This window comes from Salmo salar, chromosome 22, assembly GCF_965601325.2.
Source record: "Salmo salar chromosome 22, fSalSal1, whole genome shotgun sequence".
NCBI lineage: Eukaryota > Metazoa > Chordata > Actinopteri > Salmoniformes > Salmonidae > Salmo > Salmo salar.
In genome coordinates, this window is record NC_138312.1 from 55,234,342 (window position 1) to 55,261,572 (window position 27,231).

General features: G+C 43.6%; 1 protein-coding gene across 1 annotated transcript in view; it reads left to right on the top strand.

Moving 5' to 3' along the window:
* The window catches only part of LOC106583702 (ceramide synthase 5), a 138,122-nt gene that overhangs the window by 109,283 nt on the left and 1,608 nt on the right, over window positions 1-27,231 (top strand). The window contains exons 7-9 of the mRNA XM_082967691.1: window positions 23,850-23,978; window positions 24,398-24,504; window positions 26,042-26,198. Coding sequence (XP_082823817.1) covers window positions 23,850-23,978; window positions 24,398-24,504; window positions 26,042-26,198 — 393 coding nt within the window. The remainder of the gene's footprint in view (window positions 1-23,849; window positions 23,979-24,397; window positions 24,505-26,041; window positions 26,199-27,231) is intronic.

A 27,231-nucleotide genomic window follows, 5' to 3' on the forward strand; every position in this document is an offset into this window, starting at 1 on the left:
GTCATTGTAGCTGTCAGTTTGTCTGGTCATTGTAGCTGTCAGTTTGTCTGGTCATTGTAGCTGTCAGTTTGTCTGGTCATTGTAGCTGTCAGTTTGTAACTGTCAGTTTGTCTGGTCATTGTAGCTGTCAGTTTGTCTGGTCATTGTAGCTGTCAGTTTGTCTGGTCATTGTAGCTGTCAGTTTGTAACTGTCAGTTTGTCTGGTCATTGTAGCTGTCAGTTTGTCTGGTCATTGTAGCTGTCAGTTTGTCTGGTCATTGTAGCTGTCAGTTTGTCTGGTCATTGTAGCTGTCAGTTTGTAACTGTCAGTTTGTCTGGTCATTGTAGCTGTCAGTTTGTCTGGTCATTGTAGCTGTCAGTTTGTCTGGTCATTGTAGCTGTCAGTTTGTCTGGTCATTGTAGCTGTCAGTTTGTCTGGTCATTGTAGCTGTCAGTTTGTCTGGTCATTGTAGCTGTCAGTTTGTAACTGTCAGTTTGTCTGGTCATTGTAGCTGTCAGTTTGTCTGGTCATTGTAGCTGTCAGTTTGTCTGGTCATTGTAGCTGTCAGTTTGTCTGGTCATTGTAGCTGTCAGTTTGTCTGGTCATTGTAGCTGTCAGTTTGTCTGGTCATTGTAGCTGTCAGTTTGTAACTGTCAGTTTGTCTGGTCATTGTAGCTGTCAGTTTGTCTGGTCATTGTAGCTGTCAGTTTGTCTGGTCATTGTAGCTGTCAGTTTGTAACTGTCAGTTTGTCTGGTCATTGTAGCTGTCAGTTTGTCTGGTCATTGTAGCTGTCAGTTTGTAACTGTCAGTTTGTCTGGTCATTGTAGCTGTCAGTTTGTCTGGTCATTGTAGCTGTCAGTTTGTCTGGTCATTGTAGCTGTCAGTTTGTCTGGTCATTGTAGCTGTCAGTTTGTCTGGTCATTGTAGCTGTCAGTTTGTCTGGTCATTGTAGCTGTCAGTTTGTAACTGTCAGTTTGTCTGGTCATTGTAGCTGTCAGTTTGTCTGGTCATTGTAGCTGTCAGTTTGTCTGGTCATTGTAGCTGTCAGTTTGTAACTGTCAGTTTGTCTGGTCATTGTAGCTGTCAGTTTGTCTGGTCATTGTAGCTGTCAGTTTGTCTGGTCATTGTAGCTGTCAGTTTGTCTGGTCATTGTAGCTGTCAGTTTGTCTGGTCATTGTAGCTGTCAGTTTGTAACTGTCAGTTTGTCTGGTCATTGTAGCTGTCAGTTTGTAACTGTCAGTTTGTCTGGTCATTGTAGCTGTCAGTTTGTCTGGTCATTGTAGCTGTCAGTTTGTCTGGTCATTGTAGCTGTCAGTTTGTCTGGTCATTGTAGCTGTCAGTTTGTCTGGTCATTGTAGCTGTCAGTTTGTAACTGTCAGTTTGTCTGGTCATTGTAGCTGTCAGTTTGTCTGGTCATTGTAGCTGTCAGTTTGTCTGGTCATTGTAGCTGTCAGTTTGTAACTGTCAGTTTGTCTGGTCATTGTAGCTGTCAGTTTGTAACTGTCAGTTTGTCTGGTCATTGTAGCTGTCAGTTTGTCTGGTCATTGTAGCTGTCAGTTTGTCTGGTCATTGTAGCTGTCAGTTTGTCTGGTCATTGTAGCTGTCAGTTTGTCTGGTCATTGTAGCTGTCAGTTTGTCTGGTCATTGTAGCTGTCAGTTTGTAACTGTCAGTTTGTCTGGTCATTGTAGCTGTCAGTTTGTCTGGTCATTGTAGCTGTCAGTTTGTAACTGTCAGTTTGTCTGGTCATTGTAGCTGTCAGTTTGTCTGGTCATTGTAGCTGTCAGTTTGTCTGGTCATTGTAGCTGTCAGTTTGTCTGGTCATTGTAGCTGTCAGTTTGTCTGGTCATTGTAGCTGTCAGTTTGTCTGGTCATTGTAGCTGTCAGTTTGTCTGGTCATTGTAGCTGTCAGTTTGTCTGGTCATTGTAGCTGTCAGTTTGTCTGGTCATTGTAGCTGTCAGTTTGTCTGGTCATTGTAGCTGTCAGTTTGTAACTGTCAGTTTGTCTGGTCATTGTAGCTGTCAGTTTGTCTGGTCATTGTAGCTGTCAGTTTGTCTGGTCATTGTAGCTGTCAGTTTGTCTGGTCATTGTAGCTGTCAGTTTGTCTGGTCATTGTAGCTGTCAGTTTGTCTGGTCATTGTAGCTGTCAGTTTGTAACTGTCAGTTTGTCTGGTCATTGTAGCTGTCAGTTTGTCTGGTCATTGTAGCTGTCAGTTTGTCTGGTCATTGTAGCTGTCAGTTTGTCTGGTCATTGTAGCTGTCAGTTTGTCTGGTCATTGTAGCTGTCAGTTTGTCTGGTCATTGTAGCTGTCAGTTTGTCTGGTCATTGTAGCTGTCAGTTTGTCTGGTCATTGTAGCTGTCAGTTTGTCTGGTCATTGTAGCTGTCAGTTTGTCTGGTCATTGTAGCTGTCAGTTTGTCTGGTCATTGTAGCTGTCAGTTTGTCTGGTCATTGTAGCTGTCAGTTTGTCTGGTCATTGTAGCTGTCAGTTTGTAACTGTCAGTTTGTCTGGTCATTGTAGCTGTCAGTTTGTCTGGTCATTGTAGCTGTCAGTTTGTAACTGTCAGTTTGTCTGGTCATTGTAGCTGTCAGTTTGTCTGGTCATTGTAGCTGTCAGTTTGTCTGGTCATTGTAGCTGTCAGTTTGTAACTGTCAGTTTGTCTGGTCATTGTAGCTGTCAGTTTGTCTGGTCATTGTAGCTGTCAGTTTGTCTGGTCATTGTAGCTGTCAGTTTGTAACTGTCAGTTTGTCTGGTCATTGTAGCTGTCAGTTTGTCTGGTCATTGTAGCTGTCAGTTTGTCTGGTCATTGTAGCTGTCAGTTTGTCTGGTCATTGTAGCTGTCAGTTTGTAACTGTCAGTTTGTCTGGTCATTGTAGCTGTCAGTTTGTCTGGTCATTGTAGCTGTCAGTTTGTCTGGTCATTGTAGCTGTCAGTTTGTCTGGTCATTGTAGCTGTCAGTTTGTCTGGTCATTGTAGCTGTCAGTTTGTCTGGTCATTGTAGCTGTCAGTTTGTCTGGTCATTGTAGCTGTCAGTTTGTCTGGTCATTGTAGCTGTCAGTTTGTCTGGTCATTGTAGCTGTCAGTTTGTCTGGTCATTGTAGCTGTCAGTTTGTAACTGTCAGTTTGTCTGGTCATTGTAGCTGTCAGTTTGTCTGGTCATTGTAGCTGTCAGTTTGTCTGGTCATTGTAGCTGTCAGTTTGTCTGGTCATTGTAGCTGTCAGTTTGTCTGGTCATTGTAGCTGTCAGTTTGTCTGGTCATTGTAGCTGTCAGTTTGTAACTGTCAGTTTGTCTGGTCATTGTAGCTGTCAGTTTGTCTGGTCATTGTAGCTGTCAGTTTGTCTGGTCATTGTAGCTGTCAGTTTGTAACTGTCAGTTTGTCTGGTCATTGTAGCTGTCAGTTTGTCTGGTCATTGTAGCTGTCAGTTTGTCTGGTCATTGTAGCTGTCAGTTTGTCTGGTCATTGTAGCTGTCAGTTTGTCTGGTCATTGTAGCTGTCAGTTTGTCTGGTCATTGTAGCTGTCAGTTTGTCTGGTCATTGTAGCTGTCAGTTTGTAACTGTCAGTTTGTCTGGTCATTGTAGCTGTCAGTTTGTCTGGTCATTGTAGCTGTCAGTTTGTCTGGTCATTGTAGCTGTCAGTTTGTCTGGTCATTGTAGCTGTCAGTTTGTCTGGTCATTGTAGCTGTCAGTTTGTCTGGTCATTGTAGCTGTCAGTTTGTCTGGTCATTGTAGCTGTCAGTTTGTAACTGTCAGTTTGTCTGGTCATTGTAGCTGTCAGTTTGTCTGGTCATTGTAGCTGTCAGTTTGTCTGGTCATTGTAGCTGTCAGTTTGTCTGGTCATTGTAGCTGTCAGTTTGTCTGGTCATTGTAGCTGTCAGTTTGTCTGGTCATTGTAGCTGTCAGTTTGTAACTGTCAGTTTGTCTGGTCATTGTAGCTGTCAGTTTGTCTGGTCATTGTAGCTGTCAGTTTGTAACTGTCAGTTTGTCTGGTCATTGTAGCTGTCAGTTTGTCTGGTCATTGTAGCTGTCAGTTTGTCTGGTCATTGTAGCTGTCAGTTTGTCTGGTCATTGTAGCTGTCAGTTTGTAACTGTCAGTTTGTCTGGTCATTGTAGCTGTCAGTTTGTCTGGTCATTGTAGCTGTCAGTTTGTCTGGTCATTGTAGCTGTCAGTTTGTAACTGTCAGTTTGTCTGGTCATTGTAGCTGTCAGTTTGTCTGGTCATTGTAGCTGTCAGTTTGTCTGGTCATTGTAGCTGTCAGTTTGTCTGGTCATTGTAGCTGTCAGTTTGTCTGGTCATTGTAGCTGTCAGTTTGTCTGGTCATTGTAGCTGTCAGTTTGTCTGGTCATTGTAGCTGTCAGTTTGTCTGGTCATTGTAGCTGTCAGTTTGTCTGGTCATTGTAGCTGTCAGTTTGTAACTGTCAGTTTGTCTGGTCATTGTAGCTGTCAGTTTGTCTGGTCATTGTAGCTGTCAGTTTGTCTGGTCATTGTAGCTGTCAGTTTGTAACTGTCAGTTTGTCTGGTCATTGTAGCTGTCAGTTTGTCTGGTCATTGTAGCTGTCAGTTTGTCTGGTCATTGTAGCTGTCAGTTTGTCTGGTCATTGTAGCTGTCAGTTTGTCTGGTCATTGTAGCTGTCAGTTTGTAACTGTCAGTTTGTCTGGTCATTGTAGCTGTCAGTTTGTCTGGTCATTGTAGCTGTCAGTTTGTAACTGTCAGTTTGTCTGGTCATTGTAGCTGTCAGTTTGTCTGGTCATTGTAGCTGTCAGTTTGTAACTGTCAGTTTGTCTGGTCATTGTAGCTGTCAGTTTGTCTGGTCATTGTAGCTGTCAGTTTGTAACTGTCAGTTTGTCTGGTCATTGTAGCTGTCAGTTTGTCTGGTCATTGTAGCTGTCAGTTTGTCTGGTCATTGTAGCTGTCAGTTTGTCTGGTCATTGTAGCTGTCAGTTTGTCTGGTCATTGTAGCTGTCAGTTTGTAACTGTCAGTTTGTCTGGTCATTGTAGCTGTCAGTTTGTCTGGTCATTGTAGCTGTCAGTTTGTAACTGTCAGTTTGTCTGGTCATTGTAGCTGTCAGTTTGTCTGGTCATTGTAGCTGTCAGTTTGTCTGGTCATTGTAGCTGTCAGTTTGTCTGGTCATTGTAGCTGTCAGTTTGTCTGGTCATTGTAGCTGTCAGTTTGTCTGGTCATTGTAGCTGTCAGTTTGTAACTGTCAGTTTGTCTGGTCATTGTAGCTGTCAGTTTGTCTGGTCATTGTAGCTGTCAGTTTGTAACTGTCAGTTTGTCTGGTCATTGTAGCTGTCAGTTTGTCTGGTCATTGTAGCTGTCAGTTTGTCTGGTCATTGTAGCTGTCAGTTTGTCTGGTCATTGTAGCTGTCAGTTTGTCTGGTCATTGTAGCTGTCAGTTTGTCTGGTCATTGTAGCTGTCAGTTTGTAACTGTCAGTTTGTCTGGTCATTGTAGCTGTCAGTTTGTCTGGTCATTGTAGCTGTCAGTTTGTCTGGTCATTGTAGCTGTCAGTTTGTCTGGTCATTGTAGCTGTCAGTTTGTCTGGTCATTGTAGCTGTCAGTTTGTCTGGTCATTGTAGCTGTCAGTTTGTCTGGTCATTGTAGCTGTCAGTTTGTCTGGTCATTGTAGCTGTCAGTTTGTAACTGTCAGTTTGTCTGGTCATTGTAGCTGTCAGTTTGTCTGGTCATTGTAGCTGTCAGTTTGTAACTGTCAGTTTGTCTGGTCATTGTAGCTGTCAGTTTGTCTGGTCATTGTAGCTGTCAGTTTGTCTGGTCATTGTAGCTGTCAGTTTGTCTGGTCATTGTAGCTGTCAGTTTGTCTGGTCATTGTAGCTGTCAGTTTGTCTGGTCATTGTAGCTGTCAGTTTGTCTGGTCATTGTAGCTGTCAGTTTGTCTGGTCATTGTAGCTGTCAGTTTGTAACTGTCAGTTTGTCTGGTCATTGTAGCTGTCAGTTTGTCTGGTCATTGTAGCTGTCAGTTTGTCTGGTCATTGTAGCTGTCAGTTTGTCTGGTCATTGTAGCTGTCAGTTTGTCTGGTCATTGTAGCTGTCAGTTTGTCTGGTCATTGTAGCTGTCAGTTTGTAACTGTCAGTTTGTCTGGTCATTGTAGCTGTCAGTTTGTCTGGTCATTGTAGCTGTCAGTTTGTCTGGTCATTGTAGCTGTCAGTTTGTCTGGTCATTGTAGCTGTCAGTTTGTCTGGTCATTGTAGCTGTCAGTTTGTCTGGTCATTGTAGCTGTCAGTTTGTCTGGTCATTGTAGCTGTCAGTTTGTCTGGTCATTGTAGCTGTCAGTTTGTAACTGTCAGTTTGTCTGGTCATTGTAGCTGTCAGTTTGTAACTGTCAGTTTGTCTGGTCATTGTAGCTGTCAGTTTGTCTGGTCATTGTAGCTGTCAGTTTGTAACTGTCAGTTTGTCTGGTCATTGTAGCTGTCAGTTTGTCTGGTCATTGTAGCTGTCAGTTTGTCTGGTCATTGTAGCTGTCAGTTTGTCTGGTCATTGTAGCTGTCAGTTTGTCTGGTCATTGTAGCTGTCAGTTTGTCTGGTCATTGTAGCTGTCAGTTTGTCTGGTCATTGTAGCTGTCAGTTTGTCTGGTCATTGTAGCTGTCAGTTTGTAACTGTCAGTTTGTCTGGTCATTGTAGCTGTCAGTTTGTCTGGTCATTGTAGCTGTCAGTTTGTCTGGTCATTGTAGCTGTCAGTTTGTAACTGTCAGTTTGTCTGGTCATTGTAGCTGTCAGTTTGTCTGGTCATTGTAGCTGTCAGTTTGTCTGGTCATTGTAGCTGTCAGTTTGTCTGGTCATTGTAGCTGTCAGTTTGTCTGGTCATTGTAGCTGTCAGTTTGTCTGGTCATTGTAGCTGTCAGTTTGTCTGGTCATTGTAGCTGTCAGTTTGTCTGGTCATTGTAGCTGTCAGTTTGTAACTGTCAGTTTGTCTGGTCATTGTAGCTGTCAGTTTGTCTGGTCATTGTAGCTGTCAGTTTGTCTGGTCATTGTAGCTGTCAGTTTGTAACTGTCAGTTTGTCTGGTCATTGTAGCTGTCAGTTTGTCTGGTCATTGTAGCTGTCAGTTTGTCTGGTCATTGTAGCTGTCAGTTTGTCTGGTCATTGTAGCTGTCAGTTTGTCTGGTCATTGTAGCTGTCAGTTTGTCTGGTCATTGTAGCTGTCAGTTTGTAACTGTCAGTTTGTCTGGTCATTGTAGCTGTCAGTTTGTCTGGTCATTGTAGCTGTCAGTTTGTCTGGTCATTGTAGCTGTCAGTTTGTAACTGTCAGTTTGTCTGGTCATTGTAGCTGTCAGTTTGTCTGGTCATTGTAGCTGTCAGTTTGTCTGGTCATTGTAGCTGTCAGTTTGTAACTGTCAGTTTGTCTGGTCATTGTAGCTGTCAGTTTGTCTGGTCATTGTAGCTGTCAGTTTGTCTGGTCATTGTAGCTGTCAGTTTGTCTGGTCATTGTAGCTGTCAGTTTGTAACTGTCAGTTTGTCTGGTCATTGTAGCTGTCAGTTTGTCTGGTCATTGTAGCTGTCAGTTTGTCTGGTCATTGTAGCTGTCAGTTTGTAACTGTCAGTTTGTCTGGTCATTGTAGCTGTCAGTTTGTCTGGTCATTGTAGCTGTCAGTTTGTCTGGTCATTGTAGCTGTCAGTTTGTAACTGTCAGTTTGTCTGGTCATTGTAGCTGTCAGTTTGTCTGGTCATTGTAGCTGTCAGTTTGTCTGGTCATTGTAGCTGTCAGTTTGTAACTGTCAGTTTGTCTGGTCATTGTAGCTGTCAGTTTGTCTGGTCATTGTAGCTGTCAGTTTGTCTGGTCATTGTAGCTGTCAGTTTGTAACTGTCAGTTTGTCTGGTCATTGTAGCTGTCAGTTTGTCTGGTCATTGTAGCTGTCAGTTTGTCTGGTCATTGTAGCTGTCAGTTTGTAACTGTCAGTTTGTCTGGTCATTGTAGCTGTCAGTTTGTCTGGTCATTGTAGCTGTCAGTTTGTAACTGTCAGTTTGTCTGGTCATTGTAGCTGTCAGTTTGTCTGGTCATTGTAGCTGTCAGTTTGTCTGGTCATTGTAGCTGTCAGTTTGTCTGGTCATTGTAGCTGTCAGTTTGTCTGGTCATTGTAGCTGTCAGTTTGTCTGGTCATTGTAGCTGTCAGTTTGTCTGGTCATTGTAGCTGTCAGTTTGTCTGGTCATTGTAGCTGTCAGTTTGTAACTGTCAGTTTGTCTGGTCATTGTAGCTGTCAGTTTGTCTGGTCATTGTAGCTGTCAGTTTGTCTGGTCATTGTAGCTGTCAGTTTGTCTGGTCATTGTAGCTGTCAGTTTGTAACTGTCAGTTTGTCTGGTCATTGTAGCTGTCAGTTTGTCTGGTCATTGTAGCTGTCAGTTTGTCTGGTCATTGTAGCTGTCAGTTTGTCTGGTCATTGTAGCTGTCAGTTTGTCTGGTCATTGTAGCTGTCAGTTTGTAACTGTCAGTTTGTCTGGTCATTGTAGCTGTCAGTTTGTCTGGTCATTGTAGCTGTCAGTTTGTAACTGTCAGTTTGTCTGGTCATTGTAGCTGTCAGTTTGTCTGGTCATTGTAGCTGTCAGTTTGTCTGGTCATTGTAGCTGTCAGTTTGTCTGGTCATTGTAGCTGTCAGTTTGTCTGGTCATTGTAGCTGTCAGTTTGTCTGGTCATTGTAGCTGTCAGTTTGTAACTGTCAGTTTGTCTGGTCATTGTAGCTGTCAGTTTGTCTGGTCATTGTAGCTGTCAGTTTGTCTGGTCATTGTAGCTGTCAGTTTGTCTGGTCATTGTAGCTGTCAGTTTGTCTGGTCATTGTAGCTGTCAGTTTGTAACTGTCAGTTTGTCTGGTCATTGTAGCTGTCAGTTTGTCTGGTCATTGTAGCTGTCAGTTTGTAACTGTCAGTTTGTCTGGTCATTGTAGCTGTCAGTTTGTCTGGTCATTGTAGCTGTCAGTTTGTCTGGTCATTGTAGCTGTCAGTTTGTCTGGTCATTGTAGCTGTCAGTTTGTCTGGTCATTGTAGCTGTCAGTTTGTCTGGTCATTGTAGCTGTCAGTTTGTCTGGTCATTGTAGCTGTCAGTTTGTCTGGTCATTGTAGCTGTCAGTTTGTCTGGTCATTGTAGCTGTCAGTTTGTCTGGTCATTGTAGCTGTCAGTTTGTCTGGTCATTGTAGCTGTCAGTTTGTCTGGTCATTGTAGCTGTCAGTTTGTCTGGTCATTGTAGCTGTCAGTTTGTCTGGTCATTGTAGCTGTCAGTTTGTCTGGTCATTGTAGCTGTCAGTTTGTCTGGTCATTGTAGCTGTCAGTTTGTCTGGTCATTGTAGCTGTCAGTTTGTAACTGTCAGTTTGTCTGGTCATTGTAGCTGTCAGTTTGTCTGGTCATTGTAGCTGTCAGTTTGTCTGGTCATTGTAGCTGTCAGTTTGTCTGGTCATTGTAGCTGTCAGTTTGTCTGGTCATTGTAGCTGTCAGTTTGTCTGGTCATTGTAGCTGTCAGTTTGTCTGGTCATTGTAGCTGTCAGTTTGTCTGGTCATTGTAGCTGTCAGTTTGTCTGGTCATTGTAGCTGTCAGTTTGTAACTGTCAGTTTGTCTGGTCATTGTAGCTGTCAGTTTGTCTGGTCATTGTAGCTGTCAGTTTGTAACTGTCAGTTTGTCTGGTCATTGTAGCTGTCAGTTTGTCTGGTCATTGTAGCTGTCAGTTTGTCTGGTCATTGTAGCTGTCAGTTTGTCTGGTCATTGTAGCTGTCAGTTTGTCTGGTCATTGTAGCTGTCAGTTTGTCTGGTCATTGTAGCTGTCAGTTTGTCTGGTCATTGTAGCTGTCAGTTTGTAACTGTCAGTTTGTCTGGTCATTGTAGCTGTCAGTTTGTCTGGTCATTGTAGCTGTCAGTTTGTAACTGTCAGTTTGTCTGGTCATTGTAGCTGTCAGTTTGTCTGGTCATTGTAGCTGTCAGTTTGTCTGGTCATTGTAGCTGTCAGTTTGTCTGGTCATTGTAGCTGTCAGTTTGTCTGGTCATTGTAGCTGTCAGTTTGTCTGGTCATTGTAGCTGTCAGTTTGTCTGGTCATTGTAGCTGTCAGTTTGTAACTGTCAGTTTGTCTGGTCATTGTAGCTGTCAGTTTGTCTGGTCATTGTAGCTGTCAGTTTGTCTGGTCATTGTAGCTGTCAGTTTGTAACTGTCAGTTTGTCTGGTCATTGTAGCTGTCAGTTTGTCTGGTCATTGTAGCTGTCAGTTTGTCTGGTCATTGTAGCTGTCAGTTTGTCTGGTCATTGTAGCTGTCAGTTTGTCTGGTCATTGTAGCTGTCAGTTTGTCTGGTCATTGTAGCTGTCAGTTTGTCTGGTCATTGTAGCTGTCAGTTTGTCTGGTCATTGTAGCTGTCAGTTTGTCTGGTCATTGTAGCTGTCAGTTTGTCTGGTCATTGTAGCTGTCAGTTTGTAACTGTCAGTTTGTCTGGTCATTGTAGCTGTCAGTTTGTCTGGTCATTGTAGCTGTCAGTTTGTCTGGTCATTGTAGCTGTCAGTTTGTAACTGTCAGTTTGTCTGGTCATTGTAGCTGTCAGTTTGTCTGGTCATTGTAGCTGTCAGTTTGTCTGGTCATTGTAGCTGTCAGTTTGTCTGGTCATTGTAGCTGTCAGTTTGTCTGGTCATTGTAGCTGTCAGTTTGTCTGGTCATTGTAGCTGTCAGTTTGTCTGGTCATTGTAGCTGTCAGTTTGTCTGGTCATTGTAGCTGTCAGTTTGTCTGGTCATTGTAGCTGTCAGTTTGTCTGGTCATTGTAGCTGTCAGTTTGTCTGGTCATTGTAGCTGTCAGTTTGTCTGGTCATTGTAGCTGTCAGTTTGTAACTGTCAGTTTGTCTGGTCATTGTAGCTGTCAGTTTGTCTGGTCATTGTAGCTGTCAGTTTGTAACTGTCAGTTTGTCTGGTCATTGTAGCTGTCAGTTTGTCTGGTCATTGTAGCTGTCAGTTTGTCTGGTCATTGTAGCTGTCAGTTTGTCTGGTCATTGTAGCTGTCAGTTTGTCTGGTCATTGTAGCTGTCAGTTTGTCTGGTCATTGTAGCTGTCAGTTTGTCTGGTCATTGTAGCTGTCAGTTTGTAACTGTCAGTTTGTCTGGTCATTGTAGCTGTCAGTTTGTCTGGTCATTGTAGCTGTCAGTTTGTCTGGTCATTGTAGCTGTCAGTTTGTAACTGTCAGTTTGTCTGGTCATTGTAGCTGTCAGTTTGTCTGGTCATTGTAGCTGTCAGTTTGTCTGGTCATTGTAGCTGTCAGTTTGTAACTGTCAGTTTGTCTGGTCATTGTAGCTGTCAGTTTGTCTGGTCATTGTAGCTGTCAGTTTGTAACTGTCAGTTTGTCTGGTCATTGTAGCTGTCAGTTTGTAACTGTCAGTTTGTCTGGTCATTGTAGCTGTCAGTTTGTCTGGTCATTGTAGCTGTCAGTTTGTCTGGTCATTGTAGCTGTCAGTTTGTCTGGTCATTGTAGCTGTCAGTTTGTCTGGTCATTGTAGCTGTCAGTTTGTCTGGTCATTGTAGCTGTCAGTTTGTAACTGTCAGTTTGTCTGGTCATTGTAGCTGTCAGTTTGTAACTGTCAGTTTGTCTGGTCATTGTAGCTGTCAGTTTGTCTGGTCATTGTAGCTGTCAGTTTGTCTGGTCATTGTAGCTGTCAGTTTGTCTGGTCATTGTAGCTGTCAGTTTGTCTGGTCATTGTAGCTGTCAGTTTGTCTGGTCATTGTAGCTGTCAGTTTGTCTGGTCATTGTAGCTGTCAGTTTGTCTGGTCATTGTAGCTGTCAGTTTGTAACTGTCAGTTTGTCTGGTCATTGTAGCTGTCAGTTTGTAACTGTCAGTTTGTCTGGTCATTGTAGCTGTCAGTTTGTCTGGTCATTGTAGCTGTCAGTTTGTCTGGTCATTGTAGCTGTCAGTTTGTCTGGTCATTGTAGCTGTCAGTTTGTCTGGTCATTGTAGCTGTCAGTTTGTCTGGTCATTGTAGCTGTCAGTTTGTAACTGTCAGTTTGTCTGGTCATTGTAGCTGTCAGTTTGTCTGGTCATTGTAGCTGTCAGTTTGTCTGGTCATTGTAGCTGTCAGTTTGTAACTGTCAGTTTGTCTGGTCATTGTAGCTGTCAGTTTGTCTGGTCATTGTAGCTGTCAGTTTGTCTGGTCATTGTAGCTGTCAGTTTGTCTGGTCATTGTAGCTGTCAGTTTGTCTGGTCATTGTAGCTGTCAGTTTGTCTGGTCATTGTAGCTGTCAGTTTGTCTGGTCATTGTAGCTGTCAGTTTGTAACTGTCAGTTTGTCTGGTCATTGTAGCTGTCAGTTTGTAACTGTCAGTTTGTCTGGTCATTGTAGCTGTCAGTTTGTCTGGTCATTGTAGCTGTCAGTTTGTCTGGTCATTGTAGCTGTCAGTTTGTCTGGTCATTGTAGCTGTCAGTTTGTCTGGTCATTGTAGCTGTCAGTTTGTCTGGTCATTGTAGCTGTCAGTTTGTAACTGTCAGTTTGTCTGGTCATTGTAGCTGTCAGTTTGTCTGGTCATTGTAGCTGTCAGTTTGTAACTGTCAGTTTGTCTGGTCATTGTAGCTGTCAGTTTGTCTGGTCATTGTAGCTGTCAGTTTGTAACTGTCAGTTTGTCTGGTCATTGTAGCTGTCAGTTTGTCTGGTCATTGTAGCTGTCAGTTTGTCTGGTCATTGTAGCTGTCAGTTTGTCTGGTCATTGTAGCTGTCAGTTTGTCTGGTCATTGTAGCTGTCAGTTTGTAACTGTCAGTTTGTCTGGTCATTGTAGCTGTCAGTTTGTCTGGTCATTGTAGCTGTCAGTTTGTCTGGTCATTGTAGCTGTCAGTTTGTCTGGTCATTGTAGCTGTCAGTTTGTCTGGTCATTGTAGCTGTCAGTTTGTCTGGTCATTGTAGCTGTCAGTTTGTCTGGTCATTGTAGCTGTCAGTTTGTAACTGTCAGTTTGTCTGGTCATTGTAGCTGTCAGTTTGTCTGGTCATTGTAGCTGTCAGTTTGTCTGGTCATTGTAGCTGTCAGTTTGTCTGGTCATTGTAGCTGTCAGTTTGTCTGGTCATTGTAGCTGTCAGTTTGTAACTGTCAGTTTGTCTGGTCATTGTAGCTGTCAGTTTGTCTGGTCATTGTAGCTGTCAGTTTGTAACTGTCAGTTTGTCTGGTCATTGTAGCTGTCAGTTTGTCTGGTCATTGTAGCTGTCAGTTTGTAACTGTCAGTTTGTCTGGTCATTGTAGCTGTCAGTTTGTCTGGTCATTGTAGCTGTCAGTTTGTCTGGTCATTGTAGCTGTCAGTTTGTCTGGTCATTGTAGCTGTCAGTTTGTAACTGTCAGTTTGTCTGGTCATTGTAGCTGTCAGTTTGTCTGGTCATTGTAGCTGTCAGTTTGTAACTGTCAGTTTGTCTGGTCATTGTAGCTGTCAGTTTGTCTGGTCATTGTAGCTGTCAGTTTGTCTGGTCATTGTAGCTGTCAGTTTGTCTGGTCATTGTAGCTGTCAGTTTGTCTGGTCATTGTAGCTGTCAGTTTGTCTGGTCATTGTAGCTGTCAGTTTGTAACTGTCAGTTTGTCTGGTCATTGTAGCTGTCAGTTTGTCTGGTCATTGTAGCTGTCAGTTTGTAACTGTCAGTTTGTCTGGTCATTGTAGCTGTCAGTTTGTCTGGTCATTGTAGCTGTCAGTTTGTAACTGTCAGTTTGTCTGGTCATTGTAGCTGTCAGTTTGTCTGGTCATTGTAGCTGTCAGTTTGTCTGGTCATTGTAGCTGTCAGTTTGTCTGGTCATTGTAGCTGTCAGTTTGTCTGGTCATTGTAGCTGTCAGTTTGTCTGGTCATTGTAGCTGTCAGTTTGTCTGGTCATTGTAGCTGTCAGTTTGTCTGGTCATTGTAGCTGTCAGTTTGTCTGGTCATTGTAGCTGTCAGTTTGTCTGGTCATTGTAGCTGTCAGTTTGTCTGGTCATTGTAGCTGTCAGTTTGTCTGGTCATTGTAGCTGTCAGTTTGTCTGGTCATTGTAGCTGTCAGTTTGTCTGGTCATTGTAGCTGTCAGTTTGTAACTGTCAGTTTGTCTGGTCATTGTAGCTGTCAGTTTGTCTGGTCATTGTAGCTGTCAGTTTGTCTGGTCATTGTAGCTGTCAGTTTGTCTGGTCATTGTAGCTGTCAGTTTGTCTGGTCATTGTAGCTGTCAGTTTGTCTGGTCATTGTAGCTGTCAGTTTGTCTGGTCATTGTAGCTGTCAGTTTGTAACTGTCAGTTTGTCTGGTCATTGTAGCTGTCAGTTTGTCTGGTCATTGTAGCTGTCAGTTTGTCTGGTCATTGTAGCTGTCAGTTTGTCTGGTCATTGTAGCTGTCAGTTTGTCTGGTCATTGTAGCTGTCAGTTTGTAACTGTCAGTTTGTCTGGTCATTGTAGCTGTCAGTTTGTCTGGTCATTGTAGCTGTCAGTTTGTCTGGTCATTGTAGCTGTCAGTTTGTCTGGTCATTGTAGCTGTCAGTTTGTCTGGTCATTGTAGCTGTCAGTTTGTCTGGTCATTGTAGCTGTCAGTTTGTAACTGTCAGTTTGTCTGGTCATTGTAGCTGTCAGTTTGTCTGGTCATTGTAGCTGTCAGTTTGTAACTGTCAGTTTGTCTGGTCATTGTAGCTGTCAGTTTGTCTGGTCATTGTAGCTGTCAGTTTGTCTGGTCATTGTAGCTGTCAGTTTGTCTGGTCATTGTAGCTGTCAGTTTGTCTGGTCATTGTAGCTGTCAGTTTGTCTGGTCATTGTAGCTGTCAGTTTGTCTGGTCATTGTAGCTGTCAGTTTGTAACTGTCAGTTTGTCTGGTCATTGTAGCTGTCAGTTTGTCTGGTCATTGTAGCTGTCAGTTTGTAACTGTCAGTTTGTCTGGTCATTGTAGCTGTCAGTTTGTAACTGTCAGTTTGTCTGGTCATTGTAGCTGTCAGTTTGTCTGGTCATTGTAGCTGTCAGTTTGTCTGGTCATTGTAGCTGTCAGTTTGTCTGGTCATTGTAGCTGTCAGTTTGTAACTGTCAGTTTGTCTGGTCATTGTAGCTGTCAGTTTGTCTGGTCATTGTAGCTGTCAGTTTGTCTGGTCATTGTAGCTGTCAGTTTGTCTGGTCATTGTAGCTGTCAGTTTGTAACTGTCAGTTTGTCTGGTCATTGTAGCTGTCAGTTTGTCTGGTCATTGTAGCTGTCAGTTTGTCTGGTCATTGTAGCTGTCAGTTTGTCTGGTCATTGTAGCTGTCAGTTTGTCTGGTCATTGTAGCTGTCAGTTTGTCTGGTCATTGTAGCTGTCAGTTTGTAACTGTCAGTTTGTCTGGTCATTGTAGCTGTCAGTTTGTCTGGTCATTGTAGCTGTCAGTTTGTCTGGTCATTGTAGCTGTCAGTTTGTCTGGTCATTGTAGCTGTCAGTTTGTCTGGTCATTGTAGCTGTCAGTTTGTAACTGTCAGTTTGTCTGGTCATTGTAGCTGTCAGTTTGTCTGGTCATTGTAGCTGTCAGTTTGTCTGGTCATTGTAGCTGTCAGTTTGTCTGGTCATTGTAGCTGTCAGTTTGTCTGGTCATTGTAGCTGTCAGTTTGTCTGGTCATTGTAGCTGTCAGTTTGTCTGGTCATTGTAGCTGTCAGTTTGTAGCTGTCAGTTTGTCTGGTCATTGTAGCTGTCAGTTTGTCTGGTCATTGTAGCTGTCAGTTTGTAACTGTCAGTTTGTCTGGTCATTGTAGCTGTCAGTTTGTCTGGTCATTGTAGCTGTCAGTTTGTCTGGTCATTGTAGCTGTCAGTTTGTCTGGTCATTGTAGCTGTCAGTTTGTAACTGTCAGTTTGTCTGGTCATTGTAGCTGTCAGTTTGTCTGGTCATTGTAGCTGTCAGTTTGTAACTGTCAGTTTGTCTGGTCATTGTAGCTGTCAGTTTGTCTGGTCATTGTAGCTGTCAGTTTGTCTGGTCATTGTAGCTGTCAGTTTGTCTGGTCATTGTAGCTGTCAGTTTGTCTGGTCATTGTAGCTGTCAGTTTGTCTGGTCATTGTAGCTGTCAGTTTGTCTGGTCATTGTAGCTGTCAGTTTGTAACTGTCAGTTTGTCTGGTCATTGTAGCTGTCAGTTTGTCTGGTCATTGTAGCTGTCAGTTTGTCTGGTCATTGTAGCTGTCAGTTTGTCTGGTCATTGTAGCTGTCAGTTTGTCTGGTCATTGTAGCTGTCAGTTTGTCTGGTCATTGTAGCTGTCAGTTTGTCTGGTCATTGTAGCTGTCAGTTTGTCTGGTCATTGTAGCTGTCAGTTTGTCTGGTCATTGTAGCTGTCAGTTTGTAACTGTCAGTTTGTCTGGTCATTGTAGCTGTCAGTTTGTCTGGTCATTGTAGCTGTCAGTTTGTCTGGTCATTGTAGCTGTCAGTTTGTCTGGTCATTGTAGCTGTCAGTTTGTCTGGTCATTGTAGCTGTCAGTTTGTCTGGTCATTGTAGCTGTCAGTTTGTCTGGTCATTGTAGCTGTCAGTTTGTAACTGTCAGTTTGTCTGGTCATTGTAGCTGTCAGTTTGTCTGGTCATTGTAGCTGTCAGTTTGTCTGGTCATTGTAGCTGTCAGTTTGTAACTGTCAGTTTGTCTGGTCATTGTAGCTGTCAGTTTGTCTGGTCATTGTAGCTGTCAGTTTGTCTGGTCATTGTAGCTGTCAGTTTGTCTGGTCATTGTAGCTGTCAGTTTGTCTGGTCATTGTAGCTGTCAGTTTGTCTGGTCATTGTAGCTGTCAGTTTGTCTGGTCATTGTAGCTGTCAGTTTGTCTGGTCATTGTAGCTGTCAGTTTGTCTGGTCATTGTAGCTGTCAGTTTGTCTGGTCATTGTAGCTGTCAGTTTGTCTGGTCATTGTAGCTGTCAGTTTGTAACTGTCAGTTTGTCTGGTCATTGTAGCTGTCAGTTTGTCTGGTCATTGTAGCTGTCAGTTTGTCTGGTCATTGTAGCTGTCAGTTTGTCTGGTCATTGTAGCTGTCAGTTTGTCTGGTCATTGTAGCTGTCAGTTTGTCTGGTCATTGTAGCTGTCAGTTTGTCTGGTCATTGTAGCTGTCAGTTTGTCTGGTCATTGTAGCTGTCAGTTTGTCTGGTCATTGTAGCTGTCAGTTTGTAACTGTCAGTTTGTCTGGTCATTGTAGCTGTCAGTTTGTCTGGTCATTGTAGCTGTCAGTTTGTCTGGTCATTGTAGCTGTCAGTTTGTCTGGTCATTGTAGCTGTCAGTTTGTCTGGTCATTGTAGCTGTCAGTTTGTCTGGTCATTGTAGCTGTCAGTTTGTCTGGTCATTGTAGCTGTCAGTTTGTAACTGTCAGTTTGTCTGGTCATTGTAGCTGTCAGTTTGTCTGGTCATTGTAGCTGTCAGTTTGTCTGGTCATTGTAGCTGTCAGTTTGTCTGGTCATTGTAGCTGTCAGTTTGTCTGGTCATTGTAGCTGTCAGTTTGTCTGGTCATTGTAGCTGTCAGTTTGTCTGGTCATTGTAGCTGTCAGTTTGTAACTGTCAGTTTGTCTGGTCATTGTAGCTGTCAGTTTGTCTGGTCATTGTAGCTGTCAGTTTGTAACTGTCAGTTTGTCTGGTCATTGTAGCTGTCAGTTTGTCTGGTCATTGTAGCTGTCAGTTTGTCTGGTCATTGTAGCTGTCAGTTTGTCTGGTCATTGTAGCTGTCAGTTTGTCTGGTCATTGTAGCTGTCAGTTTGTCTGGTCATTGTAGCTGTCAGTTTGTAACTGTCAGTTTGTCTGGTCATTGTAGCTGTCAGTTTGTCTGGTCATTGTAGCTGTCAGTTTGTCTGGTCATTGTAGCTGTCAGTTTGTCTGGTCATTGTAGCTGTCAGTTTGTCTGGTCATTGTAGCTGTCAGTTTGTCTGGTCATTGTAGCTGTCAGTTTGTCTGGTCATTGTAGCTGTCAGTTTGTCTGGTCATTGTAGCTGTCAGTTTGTCTGGTCATTGTAGCTGTCAGTTTGTAACTGTCAGTTTGTCTGGTCATTGTAGCTGTCAGTTTGTCTGGTCATTGTAGCTGTCAGTTTGTCTGGTCATTGTAGCTGTCAGTTTGTCTGGTCATTGTAGCTGTCAGTTTGTCTGGTCATTGTAGCTGTCAGTTTGTCTGGTCATTGTAGCTGTCAGTTTGTCTGGTCATTGTAGCTGTCAGTTTGTCTGGTCATTGTAGCTGTCAGTTTGTCTGGTCATTGTAGCTGTCAGTTTGTAACTGTCAGTTTGTCTGGTCATTGTAGCTGTCAGTTTGTCTGGTCATTGTAGCTGTCAGTTTGTAACTGTCAGTTTGTCTGGTCATTGTAGCTGTCAGTTTGTCTGGTCATTGTAGCTGTCAGTTTGTCTGGTCATTGTAGCTGTCAGTTTGTCTGGTCATTGTAGCTGTCAGTTTGTCTGGTCATTGTAGCTGTCAGTTTGTCTGGTCATTGTAGCTGTCAGTTTGTCTGGTCATTGTAGCTGTCAGTTTGTAACTGTCAGTTTGTCTGGTCATTGTAGCTGTCAGTTTGTCTGGTCATTGTAGCTGTCAGTTTGTCTGGTCATTGTAGCTGTCAGTTTGTAACTGTCAGTTTGTCTGGTCATTGTAGCTGTCAGTTTGTCTGGTCATTGTAGCTGTCAGTTTGTCTGGTCATTGTAGCTGTCAGTTTGTAACTGTCAGTTTGTCTGGTCATTGTAGCTGTCAGTTTGTCTGGTCATTGTAGCTGTCAGTTTGTCTGGTCATTGTAGCTGTCAGTTTGTCTGGTCATTGTAGCTGTCAGTTTGTCTGGTCATTGTAGCTGTCAGTTTGTCTGGTCATTGTAGCTGTCAGTTTGTCTGGTCATTGTAGCTGTCAGTTTGTCTGGTCATTGTAGCTGTCAGTTTGTCTGGTCATTGTAGCTGTCAGTTTGTAACTGTCAGTTTGTCTGGTCATTGTAGCTGTCAGTTTGTCTGGTCATTGTAGCTGTCAGTTTGTCTGGTCATTGTAGCTGTCAGTTTGTCTGGTCATTGTAGCTGTCAGTTTGTCTGGTCATTGTAGCTGTCAGTTTGTCTGGTCATTGTAGCTGTCAGTTTGTCTGGTCATTGTAGCTGTCAGTTTGTCTGGTCATTGTAGCTGTCGGTCAGTTTGTCTGGTCATTGTAGCTGTCAGTTTGTCTGGTCATTGTAACTGTCAGTTTGTCTGGTCATTGTAGCTGTCAGTTTGTCTGGTCATTGTAGCTGTCAGTTTGTAACTGTCAGTTTGTCTGGTCATTGTAACTGTCAGTTTGTCTGGTCATTGTAGCTGTCAGTTTGTCTGGTCATTGTAGCTGTCAGTTTGTCTGGTCATTGTAGCTGTCAGTTTGTCTGGTCATTGTAGCTGTCAGTTTGTAACTGTCAGTTTGTCTGGTCATTGTAGCTGTCAGTTTGTCTGGTCATTGTAGCTGTCAGTTTGTCTGGTCATTGTAGCTGTCAGTTTGTAACTGTCAGTTTGTCTGGTCATTGTAGCTGTCAGTTTGTCTGGTCATTGTAGCTGTCAGTTTGTCTGGTCATTGTAGCTGTCATTTTGTCTGGTCATTGTAGCTGTCAGTTTGTAACTGTCAGTTTGTCTGGTCATTGTAACTGTCAGTTTGTCTGGTCATTGTAGCTGTCAGTTTGTCTGGTCATTGTAGCTGTCAGTTTGTCTGGTCATTGTAGCTGTCAGTTTGTCTGGTCATTGTAGCTGTCAGTTTGTCTGGTCATTGTAGCTGTCAGTTTGTCTGGTTATTGTAGCTGTCAGTTTGTAACTGTCAGTTTGTCTGGTCATTGTAGCTGTCAGTTTGTCTGGTCATTGTAGCTGTCAGTTTGTCTGGTCATTGTAGCTGTCAGTTTGTAACTGTCAGTTTGTCTGGTCATTGTAGCTGTCAGTTTGTCTGGTCATTGTAGCTGTCAGTTTGTCTGGTCATTGTAGCTGTCAGTTTGTAACTGTCAGTTTGTCTGGTCATTGTAGCTGTCAGTTTGTCTGGTCATTGTAGCTGTCAGTTTGTCTGGTCATTGTAGCTGTCATTTTGTCTGGTCATTGTAGCTGTCAGTTTGTAACTGTCAGTTTGTCTGGTCATTGTAGCTGTCAGTTTGTCTGGTCATTGTAGCTGTCAGTTTGTCTGGTCATTGTAGCTGTCAGTTTGTCTGGTCATTGTAGCTGTCAGTTTGTCTGGTTATTGTAGCTGTCAGTTTGTAACTGTCAATTTGTCTGGTCATTGTAGCTGTCAGTTTGTCTGGTCATTGTAGCTGTCAGTTTGTCTGGTCATTGTAGCTGTCAGTTTGTCTGGTCATTGTAGCTGTCAGTTTGTCTGGTCATTGTAGCTGTCAGTTTGTCTGGTCATTGTAACTGTCAGTTTGTCTGGTCATTGTAGCTGTCAGTTTGTCTGGTCATTGTAGCTGTCATTTTGTCTGGTCATTGTAGCTGTCAGTTTGTAACTGTCAGTTTGTCTGGTCATTGTAATTGTCAGTTTGTCTGGTCATTGTAGCTGTCAGTTTGTAACTGTCAGTTTGTCTGGTCATTGTAGCTGTCAGTTTGTCTGGTCATTGTAGCTGTCAGTTTGTCTGGTCATTGTAGCTGTCATTTTGTCTGGTCATTGTAGCTCTCAGTTTGTAACTGTCAGTTTGTCTGGTCATTGTAACTGTCAGTTTGTCTGGTCATTGTAGCTGTCTGTTTGTCTGGTCTTTGTAGCTGTCAGTTTGTCTGGTCATTGTAGCTGTCAGTTTGTCTGGTCATTGTAGCTGTCAGTTTGTCTGGTCATTGTAGCTGTCAGTTTGTAACTGTCAGTTTGTCTGGTCATTGTAGCTGTCAGTTTGTCTGGTCATTGTAGCTGTCAGTTTGTCTGGTCATTGTAGCTGTCAGTTTGTCTGGTCATTGTAGCTGTCAGTTTGTCTGGTCATTGTAGCTGTCAGTTTGTAACTGTCAGTTTGTCTGGTCATTGTAGCTGTCAGTTTGTCTGGTCATTGTAACTGTCAGTTTGTCTGGTCATTGTAGCTGTCAGTTTGTCTGGTCATTGTAGCTGTCAGTTTGTCTTTTCATTGTAGCTGTCAGTTTGTCTGGTCATTGTAGCTGTCAGTTTGTCTGGTCATTGTAGCTGTCAGTTTGTCTGGTCATTGTAACTGTCAGTTTGTCTTGTCATTGTAGCTGTCAGTTTGTAACTGTCAGTTTGTCTGGTCATTGTAGCTGTCAGTTTGTCTGGTCATTGTAGCTGTCAGTTTGTAACTGTCAGTTTGTCTGGTCATTGTAATTGTCAGTTTGTCTGGTCATTGTAGCTGTCAGTTTGTAACTGTCAGTTTGTCTGGTCATTGTAGCTGTCAGTTTGTCTGGTCATTGTAGCTGTCAGTTTGTCTGGTCATTGTAGCTGTCATTTTGTCTGGTCATTGTAGCTGTCAGTTTGTAACTGTCAGTTTGTCTGGTCATTGTAGCTGTCAGTTTGTCTGGTCATTGTACCTGTCAGTTTGTCTGGTCATTGTAGCTGTCAGTTTGTCTGGTCATTGTAGCTGTCAGTTTGTCTGGTCATTGTAGCTGTCAGTTTGTCTGGTTATTGTAGCTGTCAGTTTGTAACTGTCAATTTGTCTGGTCATTGTAGCTGTCAGTTTGTCTGGTCATTGTAGCTGTCAGTTTGTCTGGTCATTGTAGCTGTCAGTTTGTCTGGTCATTGTAGCTGTCAGTTTGTCTGGTCATTGTAGCTGTCAGTTTGTCTGGTCATTGTAACTGTCAGTTTGTCTGGTCATTGTAGCTGTCAGTTTGTCTGGTCATTGTAGCTGTCATTTTGTCTGGTCATTGTAGCTGTCAGTTTGTAACTGTCAGTTTGTCTGGTCATTGTAATTGTCAGTTTGTCTGGTCATTGTAGCTGTCAGTTTGTAACTGTCAGTTTGTCTGGTCATTGTAGCTGTCAGTTTGTCTGGTCATTGTAGCTGTCAGTTTGTCTGGTCATTGTAGCTGTCATTTTGTCTGGTCATTGTAGCTGTCAGTTTGTAACTGTCAGTTTGTCTGGTCATTGTAACTGTCAGTTTGTCTGGTCATTGTAGCTGTCTGTTTGTCTGGTCATTGTAGCTGTCAGTTTGTCTGGTCATTGTAGCTGTCAGTTTGTCTGGTCATTGTAGCTGTCAGTTTGTAACTGTCAGTTTGTCTGGTCATTGTAGCTGTCAGTTTGTCTGGTCATTGTAGCTGTCAGTTTGTCTGGTCATTGTAGCTGTCAGTTTGTCTGGTCATTGTAGCTGTCAGTTTGTCTGGTCATTGTAGCTGTCAGTTTGTAACTGTCAGTTTGTCTGGTCATTGTAGCTGTCAGTTTGTCTGGTCATTGTAACTGTCAGTTTGTCTGGTCATTGTAGCTGTCAGTTTGTCTGGTCATTGTAGCTGTCAGTTTGTCTTTTCATTGTAGCTGTCAGTTTGTCTGGTCATTGTAGCTGTCAGTTTGTCTGGTCATTGTAGCTGTCAGTTTGTCTGGTCATTGTAACTGTCAGTTTGTCTGGTCATTGTAGCTGTCAGTTTGTAACTGTCAGTTTGTCTGGTCATTGTAGCTGTCAGTTTGTCTGGTCATTGTAGCTGTCAGTTTGTCTGGTCATTGTAGCTGTCAGTTTGTCTGGTCATTGTAACTGTCAGTTTGTCTGGTCATTGTAGCTGTCACTGGACATGTCCTCAGTGTGTCAGAGTCATAGACTGTCTGTTTATTTTAGTGTGGTTGCTTCAAACTGTTCATCTCTGACCTTGGCTTACAGTGCTCCCTGTCTGTTCCCGTGTCTTACTGCTACTGTAGAAGAATTGATAATGTGTCTTACTGCTTCTGTAGAAGAGTAGATCATGTCTTACTGTAGAAGAGTAGATCATGTCTTACTGTTACTGTAGAAGAGTAGATCATGTGAGAGTACACAAGTAGTATTCCAGAATTGCCTTGGAACTTTTCTATAATGACCCAGTTGCTGTGACAACCTCTTCCTGGTTCATTATGACCCAGTTGCTGTGGTAACCTCCTCCTGGTTCGTTATGACCCAGTTGCTGTGGTAATCTCCTCCTGGTTCGTTATGACCCAGTTGCTGTGGTAACCTCCTCCTGGTTCGTTATGACCCAGTTGCTGTGGTAACCTCCTCCTGGTTCATTATGACCCAGTTGCTGTGGTAACCTCCTCCTGGTTCGTTATGACCCAGTTTCTGTGGTAACCTCCTCCTGGTTCATTATGACCCAGTTGCTGTGGTAACCTCCTCCTGGTTCGTTATGAGCCAGTTGCTGTGGTAACCTCCTCCTGGTTCATTATGACCCAGTTGCTGTGGTAACCTCCTCCTGGTTCGTTATGAGCCAGTTGCTGTGGTAACCTCCTCCTGGTTCGTTATGAGCCAGTTGCTGTGGTAACCTCCTCCTGGTTCGTTATGACCCAGTTGCTGTGGTAACCTCCTCCTGGTTCGTTATGACCCAGTTGCTGTGGTAACCTCCTCCTGGTTCGTTATGACCCAGTTGCTGTGGTAACCTCCTCCTGGTTCGTTATGACCCAGTTGCTGTGGTAACCTCCTCCTGGTTCGTTATGACCCAGTTGCTGTGGTAACCTCCTCCTGGTTCGTTATGACCCAGTTGCTGTGGTAACCTCCTCCTGGTTCGTTATGACCCAGTTGCTGTGGTAACCTCCTTGGTTCGTTATGACCCAGTTGCTGTGGTAACCTCCTCCTGGTTCGTTATGACCCAGTTGCTGTGGTAACCTCCTCCTGGTTCGTTATGACCCAGTTGCTGTGGTAACCTCCTCCTGGTTCATTATGAGCCAGTTGCTGTGGTAACCTCCTCCTGGTTCGTTATGACCCAGTTGCTGTGGTAACCTCCTCCTGGTTCGTTATGAGCCAGTTGCTGTGGTAACCTCCTCCTGGTTCGTTATGACCCAGTTGCTGTGGTAACCTCCTCCTGGTTCGTTATGAGCCAGTTGCTGTGGTAACCTCCTCCTGGTTCGTTATGACCCAGTTGCTGTGGTAACCTCCTCCTGGTTCGTTGTTGAATTGCAGGACTTTCCCATCATGTTCATCCATCACCTAGCAACGGTGAGCCTGATCAGTTTCTCCTACGCTAACAACATGCTACGTGTTGGGAGTCTGGTGATGTGTGTCCACGATGCATCAGACTTCATACTGGAGGTGAGTGGGTATGGACGGACACACACACACACACACACACACACACACACACACACACACACACACACACACACACACACACACACACACACACAGAGAGAGAGAGACACACACAGAGAGAGAGAGAGAGAGAGACACACACAGAGAGAGAGAGAGAGAGAGACACACACACACACAGAGAGAGAGAGAGAGAGAGAGAGACAGGCTCAGTTCCAGTTTCCACATTTACAAACTAGCATAGTACTTAGAATGAGTTGGCCATGCATTCTCAGGGATATGCTAGTGTAGATACTGGAATGTACATCAGTCTTATTTCTCATGAAGAAGGAACTTCTGGTGTGACATGGAACATTCAGTCAGACACAGAAACTAGTAGGTACATTGAATTATATCAAGCTTTTCCTACTCCTCTTTTTCAGGCAGCCAAGCTGGCCAACTACGCCAAGTACCAGCGGTTGTGTGACTTCCTGTTTGTTCTGTTTGCAGTAGTCTTCTTCATCACACGGCTCGTCATCTACCCTCTACGGTTAGTGAAACTCTATGGTTATCCATCTACCCTCTATGGTTATCCATCTACCCTCTATGGTTATCCATCTACCCTCTATGGTTATCCATCTACCCTCTATGGTTATCCATCTACCCTCTATGGTTATTCATCTACCCTCTATGGTTATCCATCTACCCTCTATGGCTATCGTCTACCCTCTATGGTTATCCATCTACCCTCTATGGTTATCCATCTACCCTCTATGGTTATCCATCTACCCTCTATGGTTATCCATCTACCCTCTATGGCTATCGTCTACCCTCTATGGTTATCCATCTACCCTCTATGGTTATCCAATTACCCTCTATGGTTAGTCTCTGTCTGTCTGCCAGGTCTCCCTTGGGAAACTTCCTGGGTAATGGGACTTCCTGGTTAACTAAAGGTGAAATAACATTCAGCAGAACTACAGTGCATTCGGGAAAAGTATTCAGACCTCTTTACTTTTTTCACATTTTGTTACATTACGGCCCTATTCTAATGTCAGTTCAATAGATGTTTCATGACAAAGCAAAAACAGGTTTTTAGAAATGTTAGCAAATTTATTTCAAAATAAAAAAAAACTGAAATATGACATTGGCATAAGTATTCAGACCCTTTATTCAGTACTTAGTTGAAGCACCTTTGGCAGTGATTATAGCCTCAAATCTTCTTGGGTATGACGCTACAAGCTTGGCACACCTGTATTTCAAATCAAATTTTAATGGTCACATGCAGATGTTATTGCAAGTGTAGCGAAATGATTGTTTGGGGAGTTCCTCCCATTCTTCTCTGCAAATCCTCCACTCTGTCAGGTTTTAATGGGGAGCGTCGCTGCAACAGATATTTTCAGATCTCTCCAGAGATGTTCGATCGGGTTGAAGTCCGGGCTCTGGTTGGGCCACTCAAAGACATTGAGACTTGTCTTGGCTGTGTGCTTAGGGTTGTTGTCCTGTTGGAAGGTGAACCTTCGCCCCAGTCTGAGGTCTTGAGCGCTCTGGAGCAGGTTTTCATCAAAGATCTCTCTGTACTTTGCTCCGTTCATCTTTCCCTCGATCCTGACTAGTCTCCCAGTCCCTGCTGCTGAAAAACATTCCCACAGTTTGGCCGGGCGTCCAGGTCTAGGAAGACTCTAATCAAGTTGTAGAAACATCTCAAGAATGATCAATGGAAACAGGAGGCACCTGAGCTCAATTTGGAGTCTCATAGCAAAGGGTCTGAATACTTACGTAAATAAGGTATTTCTGTTTTTTTATTTTATCCAAGCAGATAAAGTAGGCAGGTAGCCTAGCGGTTTGAGAGGCGAGCCAACAACTGGTTGCCAGTTTGAATCCCCGGTCAGACGGATAAAATCTGTCAGGAAGTGAGCTGGCCTGTGTGCCAGCCCCCTGCACCTCTCCAAAAACATGTACGTGTGTCATTCGTAGGGGTTGGATTAAATATGGCTTTGTGTGTGTGTGTGTGTGTGTGTGTGTGTGTGAGCGCTTACATACTTTCAGTGCACCTCTTAATTCATGATGTGATCCTTCCTTTGTTCCAGGATCCTGAACACAACGTTGTTTGAGAGCTGGGAGATCATTGGACCATACCCTTCCTGGTGGCTCTTCAACTGCCTACTGCTGGTGCTACAGATGCTGCACGTCATCTGGTCCTACCTCATAGCCGGGATAGCCTACAAGGCCTTGGTCCGAGGAAAGGTGAGTGGGATGTAGGACTGGTACAGGTTAGATGTAGAAAGGTGAGTGGGAGTTGTAGTACAGCTCTGGCTTCTCAAGATTAGGGACAATTTGGGTTCTAGTCAGGGCCTGTATGAGGTCAGGGCCTGTATGAGGTCAGGGCCTGTATGAGGTCATGGCCTGTATGAGGTCAGGCCCTGTATGAGGTCATGGCCTGTATGAGGACAGTGTCTTAGAATAGAAGTGCTGATCTAGGATCAGGTCCTTCCTGTTCATGTAATCGTATTCATTATGATCTAAAAGACACAGCTGATGCTATATCAGCAATGTTACTGGGAGACTGTTGTGAATACAGGCCCAGACTTTCAGAGACTGTTGTTGAATACAGGCCCAGACTTTCAGAGACTGTTGTGAATACAGGCCCAGACTTTCAGAGACTGTTGTGAATACAGGCCCAGACTTTCAGAGACTGTTGTTAATACAGGCCCAGACTTTCAGAGACTGTTGTGAATACAGGCCCAGACTTTCAGAGACTGTTGTGAATACAGGCCCAGACTTTTGAGAGACTGTTGTGAATACAGGCCCAGACTTTCGAGAGACTTTTGTGAATACAGGCCCAGATTTTCAGAGACTGTTGTGAATTCAGGCCCAGACTTTCGAGAGACTGTTGTGAATACAGACCCAGACATTTGGAGACTGTTGTGAATACAGGCCCAGACTTTTGGAGACTGTTGTGAATACAGGCCCAGACTTTTGGAGACTGTTGTGAATACAGGCCCAGACTTTTGGAGACTGTTGTGAATACAGGCCCAGACTTTTGGAGACTGTTGTGAATACAGGCCCAGACTTTTGGAGACTGTTGTGAATACAGGCCCAGACTTTTGGAGACTATTGTGAATACAGGCCCAGACTTTTGGAGACTATTGTGAATACAGGCCCAGACATTTGGAGACTGTTGTGAATACAGGCCCAGACTTTTGGAGACTATTGTGAATACAGGCCCAGACATTTGGAGACTGTTGTGAATACAGGCCCAGATTTTCAGAGACTGTTG